Source organism: Oxyura jamaicensis, chromosome 23, assembly GCF_011077185.1.
Source record: "Oxyura jamaicensis isolate SHBP4307 breed ruddy duck chromosome 23, BPBGC_Ojam_1.0, whole genome shotgun sequence".
Classification (NCBI taxonomy): Eukaryota; Metazoa; Chordata; class Aves; order Anseriformes; family Anatidae; genus Oxyura; species Oxyura jamaicensis.
The window spans coordinates 6,166,373-6,191,383 of NC_048915.1; the positions used below are offsets into that span (position 1 = coordinate 6,166,373).

The 25,011-nt window shown below is 53.0% G+C and overlaps 2 protein-coding genes across 14 annotated transcripts in view; one reads left to right on the forward strand and one right to left on the reverse strand.

The window, feature by feature from the left end:
- The window catches only part of MACF1 (microtubule actin crosslinking factor 1), a 141,943-nt gene that overhangs the window by 45,437 nt on the left and 71,495 nt on the right, over positions 1-25,011 (forward strand). For 8 of the 13 annotated variants that reach the window (XM_035345795.1, XM_035345796.1, XM_035345791.1 and 5 more), the window contains 31 exons: positions 315-481; positions 942-1,054; positions 1,146-1,252; positions 1,750-1,869; positions 1,976-2,071; positions 2,329-2,456; positions 2,565-2,658; positions 3,456-3,610; positions 3,760-4,036; positions 4,401-4,529; positions 4,801-4,878; positions 5,090-5,251; positions 5,885-5,989; positions 6,563-6,658; positions 7,033-7,158; positions 9,205-9,357; positions 9,824-9,978; positions 10,458-10,584; positions 10,982-11,165; positions 11,755-11,924; positions 12,174-12,352; positions 12,549-12,687; positions 13,174-13,367; positions 13,536-13,698; positions 14,002-14,085; positions 14,289-14,396; positions 15,031-15,129; positions 15,342-15,497; positions 15,727-15,815; positions 16,267-16,402; positions 19,374-24,647. In XM_035345795.1, coding sequence (XP_035201686.1) covers positions 315-481; positions 942-1,054; positions 1,146-1,252; positions 1,750-1,869; positions 1,976-2,071; positions 2,329-2,456; positions 2,565-2,658; positions 3,456-3,610; positions 3,760-4,036; positions 4,401-4,529; positions 4,801-4,878; positions 5,090-5,251; positions 5,885-5,989; positions 6,563-6,658; positions 7,033-7,158; positions 9,205-9,357; positions 9,824-9,978; positions 10,458-10,584; positions 10,982-11,165; positions 11,755-11,924; positions 12,174-12,352; positions 12,549-12,687; positions 13,174-13,367; positions 13,536-13,698; positions 14,002-14,085; positions 14,289-14,396; positions 15,031-15,129; positions 15,342-15,497; positions 15,727-15,815; positions 16,267-16,402; positions 19,374-24,647 — 9,363 coding nt within the window. The remainder of the gene's footprint in view (positions 1-314; positions 482-941; positions 1,055-1,145; positions 1,253-1,749; positions 1,870-1,975; positions 2,072-2,328; positions 2,457-2,564; positions 2,659-3,455; positions 3,611-3,759; positions 4,037-4,400; positions 4,530-4,800; positions 4,879-5,089; positions 5,252-5,884; positions 5,990-6,562; positions 6,659-7,032; positions 7,159-9,204; positions 9,358-9,823; positions 9,979-10,457; positions 10,585-10,981; positions 11,166-11,754; positions 11,925-12,173; positions 12,353-12,548; positions 12,688-13,173; positions 13,368-13,535; positions 13,699-14,001; positions 14,086-14,288; positions 14,397-15,030; positions 15,130-15,341; positions 15,498-15,726; positions 15,816-16,266; positions 16,403-19,373; positions 24,648-25,011) is intronic. The other 5 variants (XM_035345790.1, XM_035345792.1, XM_035345793.1 and 2 more) reach the window with 1 other exon arrangement.
- The window catches only part of HMGCL (3-hydroxy-3-methylglutaryl-CoA lyase), a 350,359-nt gene that overhangs the window by 18,299 nt on the left and 307,049 nt on the right, over positions 1-25,011 (reverse strand). The gene's annotated exons all lie outside the window — the stretch shown is intronic.

Consider the following 25,011-nt stretch of genomic DNA (forward strand, 5'->3'; position numbering starts at 1 on the left):
CGGGGACCAAATCTATGGGACCAGGCTGCATACAGCCGGCAGCACCCCGTCCCCTGCCAAACCCAGTGGCTGTGCCTCCCCGGTGCCGGGGGCTCTGCTCTGCCCGAACCACACAGCACCCTGGCACGTCCCTGTGGCTCTGGCAGTCCTTCCCCGAGTCCACCAGCTCCAGGCCCCTCTCCCACGTGGCAGACCAAGAGTTTCACCCTGGTTTTCCTGGCAGCTACAGGTCTGGTTCCAGCCCCTAGGAGCTGGAGGCGCCTGGTGGAGCCTTCCCTCCTCCCGCCTCACCCCGCGGCTCTGCCTCCTTGCAGATCTCCGACATCTACATCAGCGGGGAGTCGGGGGACATGTCGGCCAAGGAGAAGCTGCTCCTGTGGACGCAGAAGGTGACCGCAGGGTACATTGGTGTGAAGTGCACCAACTTCTCCTCGTGCTGGAGCGACGGGAAGATGTTCAACGCACTCATCCACAGATACAGGTGGGCAGAGAGGAGCGGTGGAGAGGAGGAGGGTGGGAGGAAGGGCTGGGGTCCTCCTGAGATGCAAGTGAGGCTTGCAGGGTCTCTTTTACCTTGAAACCATCTCCTCTGCCAGGGAGCTGAGGGGTGGGCGCTCAGAAAAAGCCACAAATACGTCAGGTTGCAAGAAAAGCCATCTTCAGCATGGCTGGAGAGGGAGGCAAAAAAAAGCTTTTAAACCAGAGTAGGGAGTGCAGCAGTGTTTTACATGGGAAAGCATCCTCTGGTAGCTGGAAATAGCGCTGCCTTCCCGTGCCACTCTGCTCTGCTTCCCCATGGGGGTGGGCTGGGGGTGCTGCAGCCCAATGTCCCTTGGGGAACCACCGGCTGGGACAGGGACTTGGTGTGAGCCCCTTGGGGCAGCAGTGCCTGTCTGGGGTGCTCTGCCCTGGGCGTCAGGACTCTGCTGTGTGTTTTGCAGGCCAGATTTGGTGGACATGGAGCGGGTGCAGATCCAGAGTAACCGGGAGAACCTGGAGCAAGCCTTTGAGATCGCAGAGCGGCTGGGGGTGACGCGGCTGCTGGACGCTGAAGGTGAGCGGCCAGCGAGAGCGGCTGGGCTGGGGAGAGCCGAGCTCTCTGCCTGCTCCTGCCTCTCATGGCTCTTCTTCTTCCTCTTTGCCAGACGTGGACGTCGCGTCTCCAGATGAGAAGTCTGTGATAACTTATGTGTCTTCAATCTATGATGCCTTTCCCAAAGTCCCTGAGGGAGGAGAAGGGATCAGCGCTATCGTAAGTGATGCTGCTCTGCTCCTGGCCAGGAGGCTGCCCTGCAGCCAGCTGGGATGCTGCGTCCCTGGGGAGTAGGGTTGGGAGGTTTCAGCTTCAGCCACAACAGGCTGGGAACAAGCTCAGGGGGAGGAAGGAGTCTCCCCATCAGTGTGTCTGCCCTCCCGAGCTGCTGGTGGGCCTCAGGGCCATGCCGCTCTCTGTGTCATGCAGATTATCCCCCAGGTTTTGAGTCTTTGGGGAAGCTGTGGGAGGCAGCTTGGGGAGACTGAGCTGGCTTTTAGGGAGCAGCTAGCCAGAAAAGGCCTCCTCCTCCCTCCTGTGCCCAGGTGGCCTCCCAGCAGGGAGGTGCGGGCTGCTGGTCCATGCCACAGCTGCGATGGCACTGCCGGGGTTCTCTCCTTGCTATGGCCGGGAACGCACTGGTCTGGAGGGTTCAGGCTCTGCCCTGTGGGGACCTGCCCACTGGCGGTGCTTGAGCAGGGTGCTCTCCCTCACAGGAGGTCGATTCGAGGTGGCTGGAGTACCAGACCCGCGTGGAGTCCCTCATCTCCTGGATCAAGCAGCACACGATACTTATGTCAGATAAATCCTTCCCCCAGAACCCTGTAGAGTTAAAGGTAGGTCCTGGGCAAGGTCCCCCTGCAGAATTCCGTGTCCTCGGCGCCAAGAGCCAAGCAGTGGCATTCCCCGGGGTGGTTTCTGATGCAACCTTTCTCATCCCAGGCACTTTATAACCAATACATACACTTCAAAGAAACTGAAATTCCAGCGAGAGAGCAGGAAAAAGGAAGGATAGAGGAGCTCTACAAACTGTTAGAGGTAAGATTTGTCATAGCTACCCAGAGGTTTGTAGGTGGGAGTGTTGTGCTTTTAGCAAGACTAAAGTGTGCTCACTTCAGGTTTATTTTGGATTAGAGAAGTGGAAATAACCCTCAGGGCAAATTATTTAGCAAGTAGCACTCAGCAGGAGCGGAGGCAGAGCTGTTGCCTCATAGCCCCACTTTCTTTGCTGGAGTCTGTCTCTGGCCAGCTCAAGCAGGAGGAATGAAATGCCATTCTGGTGGTGTTTTCTCCAGGTATGGATTGAATTTGGGCGCATCAAGTTGCCTCAGGGGTACCACCCCAACGATGTGGAGGAGGAGTGGGGCAAGCTGATCATAGAGATGCTGGAGCGCGAGAAGCTCCTGCGGCCAGCGGTGGAGAGGTCGGTGCTGCGCCCGCCACGGGCAGAGCCCTGCGGGGACACCCCCTGCGCCCCTGCCTGGGGGGGTGTCCCAAAGCGTTTCTCATTCTCTTCCCTCTGTCGTCACAGGCTGGAGTTGCTGCTACAAATCGCGAACAAAATCCAGAATGGTGCTCTGAGCTGTGAAGAAAAACTCACTCTTGCGAAGAACACACTGCAAGCTGTGAGTGGGGGGTGTTATTTCCCTCCTGGTGGTTTTTCTTCTGCCTCTTCTTTTATGCCCATCTCTGTTCCTCTCTTTGTGTGGGGTGGGGGGTTCCTCGGGCAGCTTTCTTTGCCTGTGATGCTGAGCCCCTCGCAGCAGGACTGTAGGTGTGCAGGTGGATACCCGGTGGTCTGTAGCACAAGGATCCTGGGGACAGACAGGCTGCTGCTGGCAGTGCAGCTAGCGAGGCTGGACCTCTGCAGAGCTGCTGGCTTGGAAGAGAACTACAGTTCTGGGATAGCTTCTGGTATCATAAGGCTTAAAAAATAAAATAAAATAAAATAAAATAAAATAAAATAAAATAAAATAAAATAAAATAAAATAAAAAGCTTTTTTTCTCTAAAAGAGTGGCAGAAAAAACTTGGTGGCAGACTGTAGCTACCTGGGTGTGGAGTACATTTCAGAAGAGTGAGCGTTTTGTTCTGGGAGAAAGAGGTGCAGTGAGGAGCAAGGGTTGGGTGCAACTGGTTGAACCCAAGCAAGAAACGAGGTACCCATTTAATAGCAGTCACTAACTGCAGGGAGCCTACATCATGAACAATTTTCAGTTCATCAGCAGAAGCTGTTCTAAAGGGGATGTCCTGGGTGCTGTGTGAGTTAGGAGTGGATGTTCCTCCATTTGAGTCAAGCTTGAGGATGAAAAGCTCCTTTCAGTCTTGAAGTCAGTGCTGGGTTTCCACCCCAGTCTCTCTGCCTCTGCCCGTGTGCCTGGGCTGGAGGGGACCCAGCCCTCAGGCTCCTCTGTCTCGGTGCAGGACGCCGCTCACCTGGAGTCTGGCCAGCCGGTGCAGTACGAGTCCGACGTGGTCATGTACCTGCAGGAGTGCGAGGGGCTCATCCACCAGCTGCAGGTGGATGTGCAGATCCTCCGGGATGAGAACTACTACCAGCTGGAGGAGCTGGTGTTCAGGTGAGAGGAGCTATGGCTCACACAGCCCACGCCTGGAGCAGCGTGTGCAGGCTCCTCCGCACTGCTGTGGGGAGGGAGGGCGCGTACGTGCCAGGAGGCAGTGCAGCACCAGCCCCGTCTGCTCACACGTGCCTTGTTTGTTCTGCCAGGATCATGCGGCTGCAAGACGAGCTGGTGACACTGAGGCTCGAGTGCACCAACCTGTACAGGAAAGGCCACTTCTCCACCCTGGAGTTGGCGCCTGCTTCCACGCTGAGCACCACGCACGTGAAGGGCGAGCCTCTGACCAAAGGGCTGCACACCTCCTCTGCCTCCTGGTTCCGGAAACCCATGACCAGGACAGAGCTCGTGGCCATCTCCTCTTCCGAAGATGAAGGCAGCCTCCGCTTCGTGTACGAGCTGCTAGCCTGGGTGGAGGAAATGCAGGTGAGCGCCGTCTCTCTGCATCCCCAGACCAGACCGAGTTAGCTGCCTGCCTCCCCTCATGCTGGTGAGGGAAGGTGAGAAGCTGGAGAAGACTGAAGATGGCCTGGAGTTGCTTTTTTTCCTGCCTTTATCTGCAAATAGTAATTGTTTTGATGGATCAGAGTTTCTGGAGAGCACTGATGCTTTTGTCTTGAGTTTGGCCTCTTGTGATCCCATTTTTCAGCAGATATTGGAAAAACCTACAAGGACTGATGTGATGTTTGTTGCCTCTTCAGTGACCTAGGAGTTTCCTTGCCCTCGGGTCCGTTTGAGATAGCACTCCTGCTCTGCAGGAGCTTGACTTGGACCTCTTGGCCTGTTTCAGATGAGGCTGGAGCGGGCAGAGTGGGGCAGCGACCTGCCGAGCGTGGAAGCCCAGCTGGAGGCGCAGCGGCACATCCATGCCAGCGTGGAGGACTTGGGCTCCAGCGTCAAGGAGGCCCGCGTGTATGAGGTATGGTGCTGTGCATGGGGTGACGCTGGGCCTCGCACTGCGCTTGGAAAGGGGAGGGCATCGGGGTGTCACTTTTGTGGGTGAAAGTGGCTGGGGTAGATTTTCTTTTAAGGACAGAGCTTGTGAATGATGCTGGGCTGGTGTAAGAGACTGCTGCCCCGAGCCATCCTCTCTTCCTCTTGCACATACAGAGCTGGGGAGAAAGATTTGGAGGTGGGGTTTTAAAGGACGCTGTCCTGCACCAGGTAACAGGAACGCTTTCATCCTTCAGGGTAAAATGTCTCAGAATTTCCGTGCCAGCTACACAGAGACGCTTGGCAAGCTGGAGACACAGTACTGCAAACTGATGGTGAGTGGGCTTCGTGTGCACTTCGAGCAACGTCCCCCAATGCAGGGGGGTGCCCGGTCTGTCCTGGCCACGCAGGTCGAGCATCCCTGCCCTGCTAAGGAGGCTGGGGAAACCACTTGTCTTCCAAGCAGGACAGAGGAGCTGTGTGTCTCTGCCCGAGGCTCAGCCCCTGCTCCCAGAGCTCATACACGGGTCACTTTGTTGTGTTCAGGAAACCTCGAGCTTCCGACTGAGACACCTGCAGAGCTTGCATGGGTTTGTGTCTCGGGCCACTGCTGAGCTGATTTGGCTGAATGAGAAGGAAGAAGAGGAGCTGGCATATGACTGGAGTGACAACAATCCAAACATTGCAGCCAAGAGAAACTACTTCTCGGTGAGTGAGTGGCCCGGTGCTGGGCTGGCAGGATGGGTGCTCTGTGGATTACACTGCTCCGCTCTTGAGATACTCAGGCACCTTCAGCTACTTGCACAAGTCCCCAGAGGTAGCACGCTCCTTCCCAAGTCACTGAGCTTGTAGCTCCTGAGCACAGCTGATAAAAGATCTCTCCCTAGAGCTGAAGGCACAGAAAAGCGTCTGTTTTAATTGAGCATCAGTGCATCAGTTGAAAAGTCATCAAAGGATTTCTTTTAGCACCGCTTGAAACTAAGGACATGCTTATGTAGTAAAAAAAGAGTCTGGGCTAAAGAGGAAAATTGATTCCTCTTTAAAGCAGTATAAATAAATCGCTGTCTTTCCACAATTGTAATGTTTGGAACTGGAGAGGTCCCTGGGCAGGTTTCCAGCATCTGTGTTAAGTCTGCCCCGTGTGTTTGGTGCAGGAGGCATCCTGATGGGAAACGGCTGTGCTGCTCTGACAAGCCTTGCTGGTTTCCTATCGGCAGCTGAGATCTGCTGATGTTTACTGCAGTGCTCTGTTACCGCTTGTTTTATTAGCTGGCCACGTGCTCTGAGAGCAGGCTGCTTTTGATAGCCAAGATTTGGCCTTTGCTCATGTCCTTCACACAGGAGCTGACGATGGAGCTGGAAGAGAAGCAGGACATCTTGCGGTCCCTGCAGGACACAGCTGAGCTGCTGTCCCTGGAGAACCACCCCGCCAAGCAAACTGTAGAGGTGAGCAGGCAGGGGGGGAACTGGGGGGAGCCAACCTGGCATGGCCCTGGGGATGCGCGGAGCTGCTGCCCTGCCCCACTGGGCCCTCACAGGCTCTCAGAGCTGGTGGCGTTTTGTGGTGGCAGAGCCATGACAGAGCTGTTTTAATCTGGGGACACAGAAATGTAAAGCCATTCCCAAACATGCCCTGCCTGGTGATGAGGCACCGATAAGCTTGTGCAGAGCACGAGCCCCCTCCAGCACCGTGGGGCTGCAGGGAATGGTCGCGGCTCCTGGGGGTCGCCCCGTTTCTCATTTTTGTGGTGGTGAAGCAGAGAGCTGTGGGGACACGCTGCGTCCAGCGCGTGTTTTGCTGGCAGGCAGGCAGGCAGAAGGCAAACCTGCATCTGCAGCAGCCCCCGGTGTGTGCCGGTTCCCGGTCTGCCTTCTCGTGCTCTGTGTCTGCGTCCAAACAATCCTGGCTGCAGCCAGATCTTGCCCATCTATGTACATCCACCGGCGGCAGCGCTGTCCTTCCTGTGACCCTCCTGCTGGGAAGCGCTCATCACTCACTGCTGTTTGCGTGTTTCCCAGGCCTACAGCGCTGCTGTGCAGACTCAGTGGCAGTGGATTAAGCAACTCTGCCTGTGTGTGGAACAGCACGTGAAGGAGAACGCTGCCTATTTCCAGGTATGCAGGAGGGGAGCCCCACATTCCCCCGCGGCACGAGTGGGCTGCGATGGAGCAGCTGCTGCATCCTGGTGCATCAGCTTCGTACTCTGCGTGCCCGTTTGTGGGAGAGCAGAGTGAGATATAGTGTGGGAGAACAAGTGAGATAGGTGGTGGGTAGCCTGCTCTCACTGAATATCTCACTTGGGCCAGAGGGCTCAGCTTCTGTGCGGTTCTGGCCATCTGTGTGGGATGCTCATGGCTCCTGCAGTGCTACCAAACAGCGGGAGGGTGCTGCTCGCTGAGGTTTTGGGGTGGTCTCCAGTAGAGCTGGGAGTTGCTGATGGGGGCGGGCTGAGTGGTGTAGGTTTCTGTGACGCTCTTTGGCTTTTCAGTTCTTCAGCGATGCCCGGGAGTCGGAGACGTACCTGCGCAACCTGCAGGACTCCATCAAAAGGAAGTATTCTTGCGACCACAACACGAGCCTGACACGGCTGGAGGACCTGCTGCAGGACTCCATGGTGGGTTTGCTGAAGTCCCTGTCGCCCCAGGTGGGCAGCACCTGCCCTGCTCCACTGCAGCAGCGCTGGTCGTGGCCCTCTCGCTTTCCAGCGAAAATGGAGTGCATTTGATCCCCTCTGTGACAGTTTCACATAATGGCTGTGCCCATCTCGGTCCATCTCCTTCATTCCAGTGGAGCTGCTGTGTGCCGATGTACACGGCCGTGGGGCGCAGGCTGTGTGTGACCTGCCTGCACCGCCGCGTGCGCTGAACGCTGCTGCTGAGAGCTGGGCCTTGGTGGCTGCAGGAGGGGACAGGTCCTTGTTTAGGGGCACTTGCCACCATCTTCCTGTGCCCCTTGGTAAAGAGCAGTGGCAAGTGCTGTCTGTGTGAGGCCGTAGGTAGAGACTTGGAGAACAAAATGTCTGAGCTAGTTCTCCCATCGGTGCCTGCCCACAGCTGCGTGGCAGTGGCCGTGTTCTGCTGGCAGAGGCATCCCATGGACCTGAAACCTGCTGTCATTACCTGCTGCTTCTTAGCAGCTCGTTAGCTCCCTCAGAGCATGGTGGTAGGAGGAGAAGCTCTACTCTTTGCATAGACCGAATCTGCCATGAATCCCTTGCACCATGGCAGTGGGTGGTGGGTAGCCAAGCCTCAGATGGGGTTTGAAGACATGGACAGGGAGGATTTGGGCTGTGAGTTAACCTCAGCCCTGATGGAACATCAGGGAGGTTAAATCTGTGTGTGATGGCTGGTGGCTGCTTTGGTTTTACTTTTGGTGGACTCCACTGCTGTGCAATGTGTCTGCAGGGAGGCTGCGATGCCACCGCTGGCTGCTCACAATAGGTGCAGCAGCTGGGCCAGGGCTCGCTGGCCCCTATCCTGCAGGCTCGGGGGTCCTGTCCTCTCTGTCACAGTCCCAGGGCCGTCCTGCTCTGTCCTGCAGGGTTTCCAGGACGTGGAGCAGCCCACAGGGCTCTCCAAGCCATGTTTGGCAGCCCTGGGACACAGCCGGCGGGCGGGAGAGGCTGGTGCTGGAGAGCGTCCACAGGGTCAGGACTGGGGCAGCTGCCCCAGCTCAGCTTTATTTCTCTTTCTTACCTAATGAGTTAAAGTTGTATTTCTTCCAATCATGCTCCCGGGGACAGGCACAGGTAGTTTAATCATTTCTTCTTTTTTTTGTTTGTTTTTTACCATTAAATTATCCTCCACTGTTCTTAGCACACTAACCAACCCTGAGAGTACAAAGCATGAGGGAGAGCTTTTGTCTGGGATCCTTTTTAACCTCTGCAGCCAGATCAGGCTAGCTGCAACTAATCACACGAGCTTCCAGTGTCGTGATCCGCACAAATCTCCATCAGTGGCCGGAGGTTGTTCCGTGGGAGCTTTGCCACCAGTACCCTGGGTTGTCCCATCTCCGAACCCAGCAGGGACTTGTGGGAGTCACTCACACAACGTGTCCCTCCAGCCAGCAAATTTCTGCCTAAATCCAGAGACCTGTGCGATCACTCCACCACTAGCCACTTCTCCTGATATGTTTTACCCACATAATTCATCGTATCCCCATTCCAGCCGTTGATTTAAACACGCCTTCATCCTTTGCTTTAGAAAAGGGAGCATGCTTCTGTGGTGTCTACTCCAGGCAACTCGGTGTCCCTGGCTTTGGGCTGGGGCTTGTCCTGCTCTTTGCCATTTAAATCTCCTGGGACTTTCATTTTGGTGTATGCTGTGTTCTCTCTTTTTTTTTTTTTTTCCCTTTTGAAAGACAGTGTCTTCTTGTCCTAGCAGCAAAAGAGCCAGAGGCGTGCATGCAGCTTGGCAGGGCAGTGGGAGGAGTAGTGGAGAGGTCCCAGCCCAAGCTGAACTCTTTTCCCTTCCACCTTTCCTCCCACCCTGTCTCTCCTGACCCCTTCTTCCCATCCCGGTCAGGGCAGCCAGCTCCTCCCTACGTGGTTGTTCAGCCTCTTGAAGGCCGGCGTTGGGGCAGGGGGTGCCGAGGTGCTTGAGAGAAAAGTCCTCTCCTCCTCGTCCTCGAGCAACCCATGCTTCGTTCTTCTTCCTGCCAGGACGAGAAGGAGCAGCTCATCCAGTCAAAGAGCTCCGTCGCCAGCCTGGTGGGCCGCTCCAAAACCATTGTGCAGCTCAGGCCCAGGAACCCGGAGCACCTCGTGAAGAGCACGATCCCCATCAAGGCTGTCTGTGACTATCGGCAGATCGAGGTGAGGGCTGGGAGGTGTTGGCAAGGCTCCAAGCAAGCATCCAAGAACGAGGCAGAGGAGTGCTGCCTGTGATGGTTTAGGACCAGTTTGTCTGTCAATGACAAGCAGGAATGGAGTGGGAAGAGGGAAGGAGGGAAGTAGCTGGCTGGTTCTCCTGGAGGAGACTTCCACATCTCAGATTTATTCTGGGCAGGAGTTAAAGTCCTTCTCCTCGAGGAGGGTGAACTTCACCCACCTCAGCCAAACCAAGAACATGGGTGGCAGCCAGCTTTGTTTGATTTCCTAGCACCTTCCTCTCCAGACAGTGCATGCTGTGCTGCTGGGCAGCGTAATCTGCTTTTGCTTGATGAAATGGAGCCGTGTTCATGGGGGCTGGCCATCCTCCGCGGGACAGGGCTGGCAGCAAGGGCAGGTGCGAGCAGCCCTGCTGCCGGCTCTGACGGGCTGGGTGTTGGTGCCGCTGCAGATCACCATCTGCAGGAACGACGAGTGCGTGCTGGAAGACAACTCCCAGAGAACCAAGTGGAAGGTGATCAGCCCCACAGGGAACGAGGCCATGGTGCCCTCGGTGTGCTTCTTGATCCCCCCTCCCAACAAAGAGGCCATCGAGGTGGCCAACAGGTAATTTGCTGGTCTCTGCTGCAGGGGAATTCCAGGGGTGCAGGGACCCCTTGCACGGTGGTTATTTACTTTTCAGAGGTCTGCTGTGCTGGAGGCAGGGGAAAACATCCCTGCCTGGTCTTTGGTCAGCATGAATTGCAAGAGGCAGGGTGATGGCATGGTAGGAGCAGCTCCTTGTGGGAAGGAGCCGGGGTGGCGGAACAGGGGTGAGTGAAGGAAGGAATCCCTTGTGGATATAGGGCTGCAAACTCTGTCACAGTGACTGCTCTGGTAGCTTGTAAAAGAACAAATACTGGTTTGGAAGGGGAGACTCCTGGAGGGAACTCCAGCACTGAGCAGCAGGAAGGCAGGACTGTCGCTGTAGGCTGGGATTGCTGGCGTGGTGGGCTGCTGCTTCCAGTGGTGGCCGGCATGAACAGCGTCAGGACTGGTGTGCTGGGGAGGTCTGGGGCTGACAGATCTGCTCCTTCCCTTCATAGGGTTGAACAATTGTACCAGAAAGTGATGGCTCTCTGGCACCAGCTCCACATGAACACAAAGAGCCTCATCTCCTGGAACTACCTGCGGAAGGACATCGCCTTGGTGCAAAGCTTCAGCATGGAAAAGGTACGGTAGAAATTTCTGTGTGCCTGGCTCCTGAGCTGCACTGCTGCACTGCCGGCTTTCCTCACGTGGATGGGCATGAAAAGAAGTGTTAAAGGGAAGAGCAGAGACCACAAGGACCATGAAGCCAAGGGTCTTTGAGTGGGATTCAGCACAAAATGATTATGTTTTTTCCAAGTAAAAACGTTTGCACTGAACTGTAATAAGAATAAGAGATTGTGGACTTAGCATTTCACTGGGGAGTGAGCAAGGCTGGAGGGAGATGCGAGGCTAGTATGGAGGAGCTTGCCTTTTCTCCTCAGAAGAGAAAATACTTGGCAAATGGAAGTGCTGCAGCTGGGAGGCTGGCTTCAGGTGATCTGCAGGAGGCTGGAAATGGATGTTGCTTTTCCACTTGCAGCTCAGATCCCTAGCTCAAGGGGAGTGCCAGCAAGCCATGAGGAGCCTCCAGGCGCACTACGAGGACTTCCTGCAGGACAGCCGGGACTCGGAGCTCTTCTCGGTGTCAGACCGGCTGCGCTTGGAGGAAGAAGTGGAGTCTTCCAAGGAACACATCCGACAGCTGCTGGAGTCCATGGAGAATGGTAAGCTTCACAGGGCTGATGGATTAACCAGGAGCTGTGGGGACTAATAAACAAAGGATTTAGAGACGGCTTCATTTTCTCATTTTTTTCTGAGCTGGCTGGATGATGGTGTGTGCAGCTGCTCTACTTATTCCTCCATCCATTCAAATGCTCAGCCTTTGTCCGGTGATGTTCCTGCAGAGCAGGCTTGGGCTTTGCATATTCAGGTTAACTGCCAAGTCCTCTTATCCTAACATTGTTGGAGATGAGTTTAGTCAGTAGTCGGGACACATTCTGAGCACAGAGCCCTCTCCGTGTTCAGTCAAAAACAAAATGTTTTTGGCAGCCGCAGTCCCAGTGTTCAGAGCTGGGGGCACGGCAGGACCGAGTCCCACTGGGACTGGGGGCCTTAGCTTTGCCACGTGAGGTGTCCTGTGGCTGGGCTTGTTATCAGCACTGTTTGAATGAGTTGACTTGATTCACTTGATTCACTTGATTTTCCACCTGAGCTGAGACCCCCAGCACCTCAGTGCTGCGCGTGGCTCCGGGGCTCCAGGAAGGAACTTAGCAGGGCTGAGAGCTGCTCTTTTGGTTTGTCTGTGATGTGCAGAAGACAAGGATGAGACTGTTGCCAGAACGTATCTCTCTGAGCTCAAGAACATCCGTCTGCGCCTGGAGGAGTGTGAGCAGCGACTCGTGAGCCGCATCCAGTCCCCCAGCAGCACCCGAGCAGATGGTGATAGCATCCAGGAGAACATCCTCCGCATCGCCGAGCAGGAGGTCAGTGCTGCTGAGAGCCACGGAGGGGAGAGCTGCTCATGGCTTGTGCCTGGACTGGCTTTACCTTCTCCGTGCTGAATGTGTGGGCAGTGGGTGCCTGCCTCTGCAGCGTTCGAGGGGATCTTGCACAGAAAGCACACAGGAAATCAAGCGAACTTCCTGCTTGATTTCATCCCTGTCCACAGGACAATCCTGCTTTTCTCTGCCTGCTTGGGCGCCCCTTTCATGTTCGTTCCCTTCCTTCCACAGCGTGTGCAGGAGGATCTGCAGAGGCTCAAATCCGACCTGCGGTACGTTTCTGAGAGATGTTACAGCTTCCTCGACAAAGCTCCTGCTGGGTCCAGCACGCCACATTTGCGTTCTGAACTTGACTTGGTGGTGAACAAGATGGACCAGATGTACGGGCTGTCTTCCATCTACCTGGACAAGTGAGTTGGGACCTGCCTTTGTTCGTGGGTACTTTTTTGTACCCGACTCTGCTACAAACCTTTCTTCTGTTTCTCTAACCCAACAATTTGTGTTGAGCGCCATCAGTCTGCGGCAGGTGGTGCAGACAGCCTCACAGTCAAGAGGATCTCTGCCAAATTTTGGGTGTCAATGTGCTGTCTCTCTCTGATTTGCCAGGTTGAAGACAGTTGATGTCATTATTCGTAGCACCCAAGGAGCAGAGTCTCTGGTCAAAGGATATGAGGTCAAGCTGAGCCAGGAGGAGGCTGTCCCAGCTGACCTGACAGCTATTCAGTCGCACAGAACTGCCCTACAGGTTGGTGTTGTTCACTTCAAAGTGTGCAGGGAGAAACCAGCCAGTGCTTCGGTGTTTGTCAAGCAGGGTCCTTCCCTTTCTGTGCTGAATTTATGTTGTGTGCTCTTTTTTCTTGCCCAAAATAGCTGCCAGGGAGGTTTTGTCCTCCTTATGTGATCCCCTATTGCTCTGTAAAGGTAAAGGAGCTGCTATGGCCTTGTGCTTTCACTTGTAGGGCACAAGCTAATATATATGAACATCTTGGCAGCTATGTGTCCACTGCTCTAAGACGGGCTGGTGATCCAATCTGACTTGCTCCAAGCTGGCAACATGCTCCCCTCCATTTGGCATCTCCTAAGTCTGTAATCAGCTTGTTCTTTGCAGCTTTCTCAGGATTTTCAGCTACAGAAAGCAGAAAATCTCTGATTTAATGGCAGCCTTAGGGGAAGCTGTGTGTTCTGTTTTCCTTAAAGTTAAACTCAAGCTGTCTCTTGCTGTTTTTTGAAGCAATGGCTTGGGGAAGTGAAGGATAAGAGCTCCGTGTTCTCCGTGCTCAAGGAGGAGATGGCAAAGGCGAAGGCAGTGGGGGAGCAGCTGTACCAGCTAAGGCAGGAGCGCAGCATCGACCTCGAGCGCTTTCAGGAGAAGGAAAGCCAGCTGTGGGATCGCTGGCAGAGAGTCTGCACCCAGATTGAGACCCGGTGAGAAACCTGCCTCCATTTGCAGAATTGCTTTCATGCTTCAGCTGAGAGCTTCGGCCAGCTGCTTTGCAGTGATACGTTTCCAGCTGGGAGTCCCACTGGGGACTGGGATATCCCTATAGCCTGCAGCAGGTCTTCACCCTCCTCTTGTCCTGATTCTCCTTTCAGCCACACAGAGCTGGAAAGCATCCAGGAGGTGCTGAGCGATTACCGGCAGTGCCACAGCGCCCTAATCCAGTGGATCGAGGAGATCACCATCCAGCAGGAGCTGATGAAACCTGGGCAGGCGGAGGACAGCCGGGTGCTGTCGGAGCAGCTGAGCCAGCAAACGGTGAGACAGGAGCTTGAGATGTCTTGACAGCGTGGTCACTGCAGTGATCGTGTCTTTTTTTTCCATCTGTAAGCTTGAAAACATGAATGCTTTAAGGCATGTGAAATGTGGTGGGGAAGAGAATGCAGGCCTGAGCTGTCCGAGAAGCAGAGAAGCTGCTTAACTTGAGGTGGAAATGGGCCTTGCATTAAAAAAAAAAATGAGTCTTTAAGGCTTCACTAAAAAGGACAGGGACTGAAATTCAGCACATTTCACCTGCGGCAGTCATCTTGACAACCATTTTTGCTTTGAATTTTGTTGAAGGCTTTGGCAGCAGAAATTGAGAAAAATCAAGCCAAACTGGACCAGTGTCAGAAATTCTCCCAGCAATACTCGGCTGCTGTCAAGGTATGGGCTCCTTCCTAAACCTAGGGCACAGTTGGCTGGGCAGAAACAGCCCCAGGACAGTTTGCATCTTGCATGCTCTTAACTTTGGGCATGAGCAGCAGAGATCCGACTGTGTGTGCAGGCAAAACCGAAGGAATTAGAGATCCGAGGGTATGAAGGAAGTGACAGTAACATCTTTCTCTCCACCCTGGTTTCCTTTGCAGGACTATGAGTTGCAGCTCATGACATACCGGGCATTTGTGGAGTCACAGCAGAAGTCCCCCATGAAACGTCGGCGCATGCTCTCATCCTCAGACACCATCACGCAGGAGGTGGGAACGCGTCTGCGCCCCTTGTGAGGGGCAGTGGTACAGGGGGGTTCCTCTACTCTGAGCAAATCGCCAAGCAGTCTCTGTGGAAAGAGCTCCTTTCTGCTGAACTCTCTGTATAAATAAAGTTTCCACCCTCGCTGTTTTTTCCAATAGCCAGAGAGGATGGCTTAGTGCTCTAAGCACCAGGTATGAAATACCTAGACTCCTGGGAACCCCTGGGTCAAATCCAGCAGGGTCGGCTCAGCCCTTCGGCCCAGCGAGGTAAATAACCAGAGCGCCATGCAGCATTACTGTGTGTGCATCTTTGGGATGAGCCCTTTAGAGACTGAGCTCCTGTCTGCTCCATGTGGATTTTAAAGATCCCAGTGGCCCTCTTTGTAAGAGTTGAGCACCCGCCCCAGTGTCTGTGACCAGAGTCTTCCCTTCACTCCAGTGTTGTGCAGCATGCCGTGTGTGGCCACATCCCTCCCCTCCAGAGCTGCTGCATTTCAGTGGTGCTATACTGGGTCTGCGAGGTGCCTGGGGATCTTCTCAAGGGAGAGATGGTGCATCCCTGTCGTGTACTGTATGGTACGTTGCACTGAATCACTGGTTGTGACCGATGCGTCCTGTTTCTCCATCTCTCCCTTTGCAGTTCATGGATTTGCGGACTCGCTATACAGCTCTGGTGACACTAACCACACAGCATGTGAAGTACATCAGCGATGCTCTGCGGCGCCTGGAGGAAGAGGAGGTAAGGGTACTGAATGGAACTGAACTGCATTCAAATCGTCCAGGCTCGTTTCCTGGCACCCCAAGGATGCTGCTTTGCCTCTCTGATATCCACCCTCAGCTTTTCAGTTCCACGTTTAGGTTGTGTCTCAGGTGCTGCTCCTAAGAGCCTCTCTGCCTCTGGACAGCTGGGACCCCCTTGACATGGTTGTCTTTCTCCTCCTCTGTTTGCAGAAAGTAGTGGAGGAAGAGAAGCAGGAGCATGTGGACAAGGTGAAGGAGCTCCTGGGCTGGGCCTCGGGCTTGAGGCAGAGCGTGCAAGGCAGGACGGCTGCTGCCAGGAGCAGCAGAGAGCTGGGCGACATCGAGAAGTCCATCTCAGAGCAGCAGGTAAACACAGGGCCTTCTCTGTCCATCTCTGACCAATGCATGTTACATGTGCCTGTCCTTGTTGTATCACGGCATTATTCTGCTTCCAGGAGAGCTTTTCTACATCTCTAATGACCAAAAGCCCCAAGGCTTTCTATGGAATGCTTTGTGAGGGCAACTGTGAGGCTTTTTGTTTAACTTCAGCTCTTTTTCCACAGCTGAATTAAGCTACCTTGTGCTTTTTCAACAGGCCCTCAATGAGGAGCTGGCTGCGAAGAAGGAGCAGGTCTCTGAGGCCATCAAAACTTCACAAATCTTCCTGGCAAAGCACAGCCACAAGTGAGTGCAGCCTGAGGAGGGAGGGAGGCAGGGGAAGCAGAGGGGGGAGCTGAGTTACCTTGAGGTGGGTGCTGGTGGGCTGCTGTCCTCAGAGCCCAGTGCCTGATTGCCATTGAAAACAGTGCCTAGCTACACGGGAAAGTGGCCATTTTTCTCATCTGCAACAACTATGAACTACAAAACCTGTTTATTTTGTTGGGACAATACTAATCTACTTTAGTAGTGAACCAACCCCAAATATTTGGGGATTTGGTCATTATAATGCAGGTCAGCCTTTGCCGAGCACAATTACTCTGCCTCATTTTCACTGTGCCAGGCAAAAAGTAGGGCAGTATGAAGAGGAGGCTCATTGTGGGTTTAGCCTTTTCCTTCATGAGAAAACTTTGTTCATTCTTGGGAGCTGGGAGATGGTTTGTGTAACTTCCCTTAGAGTTTTTCCTTTCACTTGCAGGCTTTCCCATCAGGAGAGGGAACAGATTTCTGCTCAGATCGCTGCTCTGAAGGACACCTACCAGGCGCTCTGCAGTGACTCCTCGGAGCAGCTCCAGCAGCTCCAGAGCCAGCTGGCTCAGGAGACAGAGCACAAGGTACTGGTCCCCACTCGGCCCGCTGGCCACACGGCACAGGGCTCTCCTCAGGGTGTGAACACGGTTGTGCTCGGTTGTGTGTCTCATGGCCACCAGCCACTCTGCCCGTCAGCTTTCTTACTTGCATGTGGTTGCCTCCCATCTCTTCTGTCCATGACCTGAAGTGTCTGGGCTGGGGTGGCCACTGGTGGCCGAGCAGGAGACGTTGACCTGCTGCTGTAGGTCACTGAGAGGGAGCTGTCCTTTGCGATGCTTTCAGTCAGAGCTGTGTCTTGTGCAAAAAGGTTGGCTTGCTCACATGGTGGGCAAAGAGGAAAATGGAGTTCTGTCCTGAAAGTGGTGCCCTTGGCAAGCCTGTCTCCTCAAGTAATGCCTGTGCAGTGTTTAACCAGGGAGGGCTGGGGCTCGCAGGCGGCCCACATGCAGGAGGCACATGAAGGTGGGTTTCTGCAGAAGCACGTGTGCCTCTGTGGCCTCACGCATCTCAGGGCCTGGTGAGGGATTTGTTTGGGTTGTGCCTCAATGAAGTTGCCCTCCAAGTGGAAGGGGACTGCGTTGTCCCACCAGGCCCCCAGCAAACACGGTTTCTGCACTGCCCCCAGCTGGGCCCTGTGGGCTCAGTGCTCCTGCCAGTCCTGTGGGGTAGGGGAGCTCCAGACGCGTCCTTACTGCCTCTGTACTGGTGTGAGCTGTCCTCAGTCATTCACAGATATACATGTACGTGTTATATAAGTGTATATACATGTGTCAATGGATATATTTGTGTGTTTGCTTGCTGGCTCCCTGTACTCTGAAGCAACGGCCTACTCAAATCTGGATATGGTGCGGGTTTGGGCTGCTGGGTCCGTGAGTGAAGCCCTGCTCTAGCAGATCAGGGGAAGATGGGGATAGGGCTGCTTATCTTAGATCTGTATCTACAGCTTTCACTTACGAATACGGCATCTCCCTTTTGAACTGGGCTTTCCAACACATTTTGTCTGTCACCCTGCGAGTCCCGTTAGCCCGTCTGGCAGAGTGAGCCTGCTCCAGGTGGTGGTCACGGCTCAGCCATCACAGCTTCAACACCTCTGCCACTCCTGCAGCTGAGAGAAGCCTGCCAGTGGAAAGGACGCTGTTCCCTTTCCCTTTTCCTCCCTCCTGGGCAGGAAAATGACCTTGGTGTGCAAGCTTTCTCCTGGTCTCGCTGGGCCATTTCCCTGCAGCAGGAGTGTGCTGTAGGGCTCAAGTCAGAATAGTTTTCACTCACGCTCTTGACGAAGCCCAGGAAAAGAAACAAGGTGGCACTATGGCTCCACCATACATTCTTGGCCCATATATGAGATTATTACATGGCTGTTGTGTGGTACAGTTGCTTCATTGTACAGGGAGCATGAAGGACTCTTAACATTTGCTTGCTGGAAACATCCAATTGTCAAGACAAGTTATAAAATTAAAAAGAAAAAAAAGCAAAGCAGAACGCGCTAAATTGAGCATGATGTGTCCCTGTACAGTTTGTGTTTCACGTCAACTGTTTTTAAGATTAACTGACATCCTTGCTTACAAGTTTAACTAACCCTCCGGGACTTAAACAAAACACACAAAGTGAAAGAGGACGACCTGTGTGTGGGGTTCTTTTTGCAAACAAAACAGTCGCATGCTGGACGCTAACACCAAGCTTTACACTGTGTGTGATACGGCTGAACTGCTCCATAAGGCTCTGTCTTTAACTGCTCAAGGCACACCCTGCAACGCTGGTAAGTAAAAGCCTTTTACTCCCCTCCCTCCCATCTCCTCTTTCATCATTCTCTTTCCCCTCTTCTTCTCTGTCTTTCAATGGCTTGTTCATTTCCAAACATGCATGTCAGAGTCTTGTGATGCTGGTGGGAGCTTGGTGTTTCCCACCAGACCCACCCAGCCTCCATGGCAGGAGGTGCTGGGGGAGCTGCACGCAGCATGGTAGAGGTGGCATCCTCTGCCGTGCCACTGCTCCAAGGCACCCACCTGTATGGGCTATCAGACTTGCTGTTACCAATATCTGAGGTCCTGTGGAGCCAGGTTTCCTCCTCCCTGTCCCGACAGAAAAATTTTAGTGCTTGGGCCAACTCTACACCTAAGCAGTGCTACTAGAAGAAACCCAAAGGTCTGGAGTGCTATTACTCTGTGTCATTATCTGAATGCTTCCCTGCCCTGTGGGGGTGCCAGAAAGAAAAGGCCCTCTGTTCCCAGTCTGTCACTGTCTCCATGCTGGGAGTGACAACTTCTTATATTTCTTCCCTTGCCCTAAAGAGCACAGCTGCTTCCAGGTGCCAGAGCAGTTGGATATGCTTGGGGAGCTGCTGTGCATGCCAGGGGCAGTGCCCATGCTCTCATGCTTGGCTGGTTGTGGTGCTGGGGAGCTGCTCTGTGGCACGAGACCCATGGTGTTCCCTGGGCATCCTGGCATTAAAGAGCAGGATTTAAGCATGGCAGGAATCAGGGTTGAAACTGCACTGGGAGAGCTTCCTGGATACCCTGAAGTGACGTCTTTTTTTTTTTTTTTTTTTCTCTTCTCTTAGTACAAAGTGGGATTCACAATGTCTTTATTTTTTAAACAAACTTGAGTCATTGGACAGTTTTGGTGTGTTTGTCGGTTTCCTTTCCTGTTTCTCTGTGGAGCATTAGGAACACGTCTGGGTGTTGCTGCTTGCTGTTTTGCTGCATTTCTGGTGGTGGATGTTGGAAGTTCTTTCAGTGCTGCCCTTGGTGATGGACTAGCTGTGCATCAAAACTCACTGGCAACCTGAAAGCTAGCAAATGCACCAATTTGTGGGCTCCAATGCCTTTGGAGTTGCATTTTGAACACTTTGGGACTCGCTTTCTAGCCTGTTTGGGGTTTTGAAACTTTTTTTTTTTTTTTTTTTTTTTAAACTGGAACCTCCCTAGATCTCATGCAATCTAAGTGCTGGAAATGCTTGATTTTGGTTTGATTCTTTTCCTTCTCTTTCTGTTCTAGGGCAGTGAAGCAGTGGCGGGAGTGATCGATCTTGGCACAGTAGAAATATTTCCTGTCTTTGGTGCCATGCAGAGAGGTCTTATAGATCAGGATACTGGCCTCGTCCTCTTAGAGGCTCAGGTTATCACATCCGACTTAGATGTTCCAGAGACCTGTGAAAAACTCTCCTTGGAGGAAGGTCTGGCAAGAAACATCATTGATCTCAGGACATTCCAGGTGCTGCAGGAATTGAAGGATGCTCTCCAGCAGGTGGATGAAGTCCGACATGAAGGGAGACAGCTCCTACCTGTCGCTGCTGCGATAGAAGAGGGGAGAATTAGTGAGAGCATTGGGCTAAAGATTCTTGAGGTTGAACTTGTCACTGGGGGCTTTAAAACCCCTCAGGGCAGAATCAGCATGGAGACAGCTGTACAAGAAAGGCTTCTTACCCCACAGCTTTATTCCAGACTGCTGTCTCACCTGGAATGTGGCAAGGATTTGATTGACCCCAACACTGCAGAGAAAATCAGTCTTCCAGAGCTCATGCACCGATGCATCATCCACCAAGAGACTGGACTGAGGCTGCTCCCAGTCAAGCAGCTGGCGGGTGGGATGGTGAGCTTGAAATCGGGCAGAAAAGTCAGCATCTTCCGTGCTGTCCAGGAAGGGCTAATAGACAGACAAGTAACAGTGAGATTGCTGGAAGCACAGCTCTTTGCTGGTGGCATTGTTGACCCCAGGACAGGGCACAGGCTGACTGTGGATGAGGCTGTGAGACATAATTTAATTGACCAGGATTTGGCATGCACACTTCTAATCCGGCAGCTTCAGACAGGTGGCATCATTGATACAGTCACAGGAGAGAGACTGACAATTGATGAAGCTGTAAGGAAAGAGTTGGTAGCACCAAGGATTGCATTGGTGGTCCTGGAATCCCTCTGGTCCTTCATGGGGCTCCTGTGGCCAGAGACAGGAGAGATCATCCCAGTTGCAGATGCTTTAGAGCAAGGAATTCTGTCCACAGAGCTGGTTTGCAAGATTCTCAGCAAGAGGCAACTCATTAAGGCTGTGTTTATACCAGAAACCACAGAGGTGTTGTCCTGGAGGAAAGCAGTTGACCATGGCATCTTAGAGAGAGATGTGGCAAAGAAGCTGAAATCAACAGTCATACCTGATGTCATGGCCAGCATGCAGCTTGCTGGCTCTCCAAGCAGAAGCAGGAATGGCCAGAGCTCCTCTGGAAAGAGCCCCACAGGTCACAAAGAGCAAAGTGACCCTCTGCTAAGGAGTGATGACGAAAGGCTGATGTTCCACTTGATGACCCACAGCTACATCAACATCCACGATGGCCAGAAGCTGCTCTTGGTAGATGGAGAGTTGAACAATCTCACTAAAGCCCTCATCCAAACACAAGAAAATGGATCCTGTGAACATGTGTTGGAAGGGAGTGAAGGCTTTGAGGAGACAAAGGCAAAAGCAGCTCTTGAAAGAGAGCCTTGCAACGGTTTGGCTTTGCAGCAGCTTGAGTTTCAATTCGCTCCTTCAAAAGAGCAAAGCGAAAAGGTCCTGCCACCCAGAACTGCTTTGGAGAATGGAGAAGTGGTGATGGGACCTGGAAGCCACCCATTGGAGGATGCAGAAGATATCCTGCTTGTGGAGGAGCAAGGGCAGATTTACACTGAACAGGCTACCTTCAAAAGTGAGACTGAATCCAAACTTGGTAGAGAGCAAATCGCTTCTATAAGCAAGGACAAACATCAGGTAAATTTATCTGTGCCAGTACATCCCAGTGATTCTGGTAGTGGATTCAGAGAAACAGAAGAAACGACAATTGAAGCAGAAGAGTCCAAGCCTATTATAGTAGGTGGAGTGGAAAATATCAAAGATCAGAAGAGGACATTGGAAGCTGGGGCAGGTGATGTGAAAAGTGAAAGCCATATGTTGGTGGGTATTTCTGAAAGAAGAGAGAGACTGGAAATAATGGCAGAGAGGTCTCAGCATGTGGAGAAACCTGAATTAGAGGTGGAGGACGTTAGGAAGATTTATTTGCTAAAAAAGGAAACGATACAGAATGGCAAGGTGGGAGGAGAGGAGATTGTGCTCCCTAGAACTGGAGAGGCTGAGCAAACGGAGAGGCACACTGAAAGCATTGAAGGTGTATTGAAAGTGGAGGAAGGAGAGAGGAAAGAAGTGGCAGGTGATGAGTGTATTGATGACACATCCCTGCCAGCCCCTACAGAGCAGGATGAGGAGGACACTTTGGAAATGTTGTTAATGCAGCTCCAAAGTGGTGGCATAATCCATGAGCAGACAGGCAAGACTCTTCTTCTAAATGAAGCAGTAGCCTGTGGAGTGGTGCCTGGCCACACAGCTGTGAAACTGATGGAGAAGATGAAGATGTTCAGTGGCTTCTTTGACTCACAAACATGTGAATCATTAACCACCGAGGATGTCATTGAAGAAGGTTTAATGGATGAGAAGCTTCTCCAGAAAGTTCTTGCATCTGACAAAGCCATAAGTGGTGTTCTTGACCCAGGCAATAACTTTGTCTACTCTATCAAGGATGCTGCCACAGTTGGCCTTCTGGACAAGGAGACGGCAATGAGGATCTTGGAAGGGCAGGTGGTTACTGGAGGGATTGTTGACTTGAAACGTGGCAAAAAAATATCAGTCACGTTGGCTTCAAATCTTGGCCTGATAGAGCCAACTGGTCAGAAAGAGCTGGTCAAGCTGGAGAAGGCTTCCAAAGGGAAAAGCACTGATGAGGCAACCAGACAGAAGCTCATTAGCTTGCAGGCTGAAACCAGCGGAATTGTCGATCCCAAAACCAAGCATCCTTTGACTGTTGCGCAGTCTGTTGAAAAAGGGCTCCTTGAAAAGGAAGAAGCATTTCAGCTCTTGACCAAGCAGATTGCAGATGGAGGAATAATTCATCACATGTCTGGAATGAGGCTTTCGGTAAATGACTCGATGAAGCACAATTTGATCAGTCAAGATTTATGTAGTGAACTCGCAAAGGCTGAGGGCGTGTGCCTGCATGAATACGTTCATCCAGTAACAAAGGAGAAGGTGCCCTTGCCCCAGGCAGTATCAGTAGGGCTTGTTAGTCCAGACTTCCAGAGGAAAGTGCAAGAAATCCAGGCCGGGGGTGGAAGCATCATCGATCCTGCTTCTGGCCAGAGACTGGCGCTCTGCCAGGCAGTGAAGGAGGGCTTGCTGCCCAAGCAGGTTGTGGAGAAAGTCCTGGCATCTCCAGAAGTGAAACAAGGCATTGTAGACCCTGAGAACTGCATGCTCGTGCCCTACTCAGAGTTCATAAAGAAGTGTAAAATTGACATTGAATCCGGTCAGAGGTATTTGGAGGTCCATCCCTTCAGAGCCATCAAAGATGAGGTGACAGGGAGCAAGCTGATGTGTGCCGAGGCGGTGAAGCTGGGGAAGGTGGACCCTCTGCCCACACTGCGGTTGCTGCAGGCTCAGGCGGACAGCGGGGGGTTTGTGGAGGGCACCGTCAGTGAGAGGCTCTCCCTGAAGGCTGCTTTGGAGCAAGGGCTGCTGGATGAGGAAATGGCCAAAGTCATCGCGACCAGCCAGATGAGGGGCGGAGGAATTGTTGATGCTAGCAGTGGAAAAAGATTGACTTTAAAGGAAGCTGTTGAAAAAGGCCTGATTAGCCAAAAATTAGCTACCACTCTTCTAGATGCACAAATATCCGAAGACAAATATGGTTCTGAAGTCCTCAAAGCAGATAAACCCCACCTTTTCCAGGAGAAAATGGAAAAAACATCTCCAGAAGAGGAAGGTGTGGTCCTCCCTACTAGTGCTACAAAGAAGCCCAATGGTGCCGAGCACAAGGCCAGATCTGAAGCTGCGAGCTGCAGCCTGGCTGGGGACGCAGCCACTGCTCCTGCCACATCCCTGGCAATGCCAAGGAAAGGGAAACCAGAACCACTTCCTCAAGAAACTCCAGGGCATGGTGTCACACGTGAGCAACAAGGAGAGGTTGAAGTGGCTCCAGAATACCCCTTAGTATTAGGCACAGCATCTCTCTCTGAAGGGACAGCAGTGATAAAGGCTATGGAGAAGGGGGTTGCAAAAAGCAGCTCCCTTGTGAGAGTGGCCTCGGGGCAGGAATCAAGAGGGGAAGCAGCAGATCAGGGGATGGGGAAAGTGGAAGAGCTGGGGTTCAAGGAACAGCAGTTGTTCCTTGACACAGAGGTGCCTCACGGTGCTGAGGGCGGTACGGGGAGGAGCAGGGAGGGGGTTCTTAGTACAGGGGGGGTTGTGGCAGAGGAAGAAGGTGCAGTGAGGGGACAGCAGGCAGCAGGCCTGGATCAGGCAGTACAGGCAGCCCCGAGGAAAGCTGTTTCTGTGGGTCATGAGAAGGAAGAGCTGGGTCCTACAACGTCCGGAGAGCCCCCTGAGACTGGTGTTCCTCTGAGGCTGGCAGGAGATGAGCTTGCAGATGGAAGAGCTGTCAGACACCCTGTAGGAGAAGCCCTGAGACTGGATGCAGAAGCTGATCAAGAAGTAGGTGAAACTGAGCGAAAACCTATCCAAAAACAGAAAAGCAAGAAAAAGAAAACAAAGCAGATTGGTATCCCAGGGGACAGTGCTCAGCCAGAGAAATCTTCAGTGGAAAAGCAGTCCCTTCCTACTCCAGTATCCAAAGAAATTCCAGGGAAGGAGGGGGACTTTGTCACAAGTGCTCTAGAACTGAAACTTGACAGAGCCACCAAGGCTGCTGTGGGGTTGGCAAAAGATGCAGCCAAGCAAAAGCAGATGGAGAGCAGCAGGGGTGACAAAGAGAAGAAGCCAATTTCTGAGAAAGATGAAGCAATCCTCCCAGGGGGTCAGGTGCTCTCTGTTTTCCCAGAACAAGGGGAAGCTCCAGTGGTGACGAAAGGTCAAAGCAGAAAGGGGCATGATCTCTCTGTGGCACTTGAACTGGAGGAGAGGAAGACCCAGGAAAATGCTGAGGTGGGAACCACCGGAGAGGTGCTCACCACAGCCCCAGCAGCAGGAGAAAAGCTGGATGAGTTAATCATCAGAGAGGAACCCAGAGAGGTTCAGGAAACCTCTGCAACCCTGGAGCTTGGAGAAGGCACCCCAGAGGAGCAACCAGCGGAGCCCAGCACAGGCCGAGCGGGTGCCCCTCTGCCCCCCGCAGCTCCCGGAGAAGTGCCCCAGGAGAAGTCCCGGCAGCCAGGGCCTGGTGACCGGGGCCTGCTCTTACCCGTGATAGTGGAGGGGGAGCTGCTGGAGACCTCGACAGAGTCTGCAAGACCAGCCCAGGTGGGTGACTGCTTTTTGCTGTTTCAGCATTTTTATGTGCTATTTGTGTATGCTTGATGTTTAAATTTGTCCCAGGTCCTCAGCGCAGAGGAGAGCCAGAAAGTGAGTCGTGGATGTTTGGGGCTTGATGTTACAGCATCAGCTGCAATGGATTTGGCAAAGGACCCAGTGATGTAGGACTGAAAACACTCAAGGCTTAGTTGTGGCTTCTTTTTGCTAGAGCATTACTTACAAATGACTAATAAGTAGGACCATTTTTTGGCACTTTTACTGTAACACAATAGATCTCTTGCCATTTATAAGCTTATGTTGGAAAAAGAGCCATGTATTCTGTTTTTCCTGTAGTAAATCTTGTAGATAAGGC